The sequence below is a fragment of the Miscanthus floridulus genome, chromosome 9 (assembly GCF_019320115.1).
Source record: "Miscanthus floridulus cultivar M001 chromosome 9, ASM1932011v1, whole genome shotgun sequence".
Taxonomy (NCBI): Eukaryota; Viridiplantae; Streptophyta; class Magnoliopsida; order Poales; family Poaceae; genus Miscanthus; species Miscanthus floridulus.
The window spans coordinates 37,758,234-37,761,396 of NC_089588.1; the positions used below are offsets into that span (position 1 = coordinate 37,758,234).

A 3,163-nucleotide genomic window follows, 5' to 3' on the forward strand; every position below is an offset into this window, starting at 1 on the left:
AGACCGACTTCCCAAGAGATCGGGTCTCGAGCTCCTAGGGGAAACAGAATAGGGGTCAATCCCTACAGAGAGCTCAGAAAAAGACCACCGCATGGGAAAAGAAAGCACGAAACTGGGCAACTACGGGCAAATCATTGGCCACCACGGACAGCGCCATCCGTAGAGACCGCTCCGCCAGCTGGCGATACTGCTCGAACGTGTCCCAGCGACCACCCTCGGCCGCGTCCTCGAGAGCAAACAGAGGCTCTGCCTCAGGATCATCCCGGCTTTGCCACAGGACACGCGGGTGGTTCCACCCGCGGGGCTCAGGTCGCACCCGCGCGAGGGCCGAGCTTCCCTCGCCCGGGGTTGGAGCCGGCTGGTCCACGACACCGGCCACCTCGGCGCTGGCCATCTCCTGCACCCAGGAAGTATCGTCGGAGGAGATCGGAAGAACTTCCACCTCCCAGGCGCTCTCTCGCAACGGCGGCGGGCCCTGAACCAAGGGTGCCGCCAAGGCCTTCACCACCTTCATCTCCATTTCCTAGGCTGGCAGCCCCGCCACGATCGCATCAGCGTCGGTGGTCTCGAGGGCTCCGGCCTCGGCCATCGTGGCCTCGGTGGTCCCGGGGGCTCCGGCCTCCGCCATCGTGGCCTCGGTGGTCTCGGGGGCTCCGGCCTCCGCCATCGTGGCCTCGGCGGTCGTGAGGGCCCCAGTGCTCGCCGCAGCGGCCTCGATGGTCCCGGGCGCCGTAGTCTCCGTCACCCCGTCCTGCGAAACCCCGGGGACCTCGGTCCCGGTGGTCTCGGCGGCCAAGGGAACCTCGGCCGCATCGAACCCACGAGCCTCGCCATCATGGGGCGAAGGCACTGCCTCCCCCTCCTGTGTCAGGGCCGCCTCGACAGCCCCTCCTTGAGTGGCCAGCTCCCTCGGGTCGGCCCTCGCCGACGCCGCGCCACAATGCAGGGCGGCTTGCGCTTCCACCACCCAGTGGGCCATGGAGCCAGGGTTAACCTTGAGCGCTTTAAGGGGCGCCAAGGTAGGCACCTCCGCAGGCCGCTTTCAGCTAAACACAAGACGATCACGGGGTCAGCACAAAACAAAAGCATGAACAGAAGGCACTGCGGCCCCACCAAAAATACACCTACCTCGAGCGGGGCGGCAACCGCTTCACCACGACAACCCTTATCCGCAAAGGCGGTGGTGGCGACAGAGGCATGGCCTCCGTGTCCATCGGCGCCGGTTGGTCCTCAACGGACCCCGGCGCCCCCTCAGTCCCCTGTAGGGGCAGTTGCGTCGTCTCCGCCGCCACTTGCTCCACCGCCGCCGCCGAGCCCACTGGGCTGACGACCTGTTTGCCCAACGCCCGCGCCTCGGGCGTGTTGGCCTTGGCCCCGGAGCGGGCAATTGCCAACCTCGGGTGTGGTTCTCCTCCTCCTCCCGGGAGCGCGGGGCTCGTGGCCAATGCCCCGAGCACCATCTCCCCTACGTCAGGGAGATGGTCCAGGGGGCCCCGCCCCATCTTGCCCTCATCATCCCCGTCCGATGCCTTCGTCGATAGTGACGGAGACGGGGATTCCTCCAACGGGAGACCATCCTTCCTTTGTTGACGGCGACGCTTGTCCAGCTCCTCGCGCGCGAGGATCTTCTTCGTGCGCTTTGCCACCTTGGCGTCTTTCCATTTTTTCTGCGCATCAGCGTGCGCCCGGTTGATCGCCCGCCGCCTCGCGTCCTCGGGAACGGGCGGCGGAGAGGAGCGCACGTCCCTCATCCCCTGCAGGAACGGCAAACATGCATAAGGGAACAAGAAGTAAGAAGAAACGGGGGAGACTCGGGGGCTACAGCGGCGCACAACTTACCAGCGAGAGGAACCCCCGCGATGGTCGCATCACGATGGGGGTCAAGTTGCCGCCCCTCAGCTTCACCTCTACCGTCTCCCCCACCCGACGAAGAATTTCCTCATCGGAAAGGGCGGAGGAGGACATCCAGATGCCCTCAATGGGCTCACCCGGCCTCATCTCGAATAGCCGCCGCCGCCGAGCCATCAGCGGTAGCACCCTCCGGCGGTGGAAGGCAGCCACGACCATAGCCACGGTGAGGCCATGGCCCCATAGCCTCTCCAGCCCCTCCAGAAGCGGCTGCAGCTTGGGCTGGTCGTCCCTCGGGACGCCGTACTTCCACCTCTTCGGGCAGCTCCCCACAATCTGCCCAGTGTAGGGGGGAAGTCCTCCGTCGTCGTTGCGAAGGTAGAACCAGCTCGTGTACCATCGGTGATTGGATGATGCGAGCTGGGCCGGGATGTAGAGGTGCTGGCGGTCCTGGCGCACTTGGAGAGTGTAGCCGCCGGCCCTCGTCGCTTTCCTTGTGCCCGACGTGCCCGTCGGCTTAGTGGTGTGCCCCGCCCGGAAGAGATGGAGCCACAACTCCCAATGGGGAGCAATCCCAAGTACCCCTCGCAGACGGCAACGAAGATGGCCGCCTGTGCGATGGAGTTGGGGTTGAAGTTGTGGAGCTCCACGCCGTAGTAGTGTGGGAGCGCCTGCATGAACCGATCCGCCGGGACGCCGAGGCCACGCTCGTGAAAGGAGACGAAGCTCATGACGTAGCCGTCGTGAGGCCTTGGCTCTAGCTCGCCATATGGAGCGATCCACTCCGGCCTATTGGGGTCCGTCACCAGACGAAGGAGTCCGCCATCGATGAGCGACTTGAGCATCTCCACGGTAACGTCAGAAGGATCCCAAGGGTCCGCCTCGATGATAATGATGTCGCCGGCCATGAGTGCGGTGGAGGGATTGGATGCGGCGGTGAGTTTTTTCTCTCTCTCTCACTCTCTCGCTCTTTCTCGCTTTCTCCCTAGCTCGCTCTTCTCCCTTCTTCTTCCCGGCACCCGCTGCTCTAGCGGCGGCTCGATGGGGGCAGAGCTAACGTAGGCAAGGTAAGGTGAGGAGGGGCGAGACTCTTTGAGTATTTATGCAGGGTGAAGGCGAAACAGATGGGCGATGAAATCGGGGAAGTTTCCCCTGGATCCGTCGTGGTTAACCCCGATCTGATTTTACCACCCACGCGCCCATCTTTTTCTCATTAATTACGGGAAAAGTTATGTCCCATCCACCACGTCACACCCGACTGCTGCGGCAGCAGGCGTTGTTCCGTCTCCCTAGAAAACCACCTCAAAAGGCGTGC

The 3,163-nt window shown here is 63.9% G+C and overlaps 1 protein-coding gene across 1 annotated transcript; it reads right to left on the reverse strand.

Annotated features, from left to right (window-relative positions):
• Positions 1-523: 523 nt before the first annotated feature.
• On the reverse strand, positions 524-979 carry LOC136479678 (uncharacterized). Its single transcript, XM_066477457.1, has one exon. It carries the CDS (start codon positions 977-979, stop codon positions 524-526), a length of 456 nt encoding a protein of 151 aa, XP_066333554.1.
• Between the last annotated feature and the right edge of the window lie 2,184 nt (positions 980-3,163).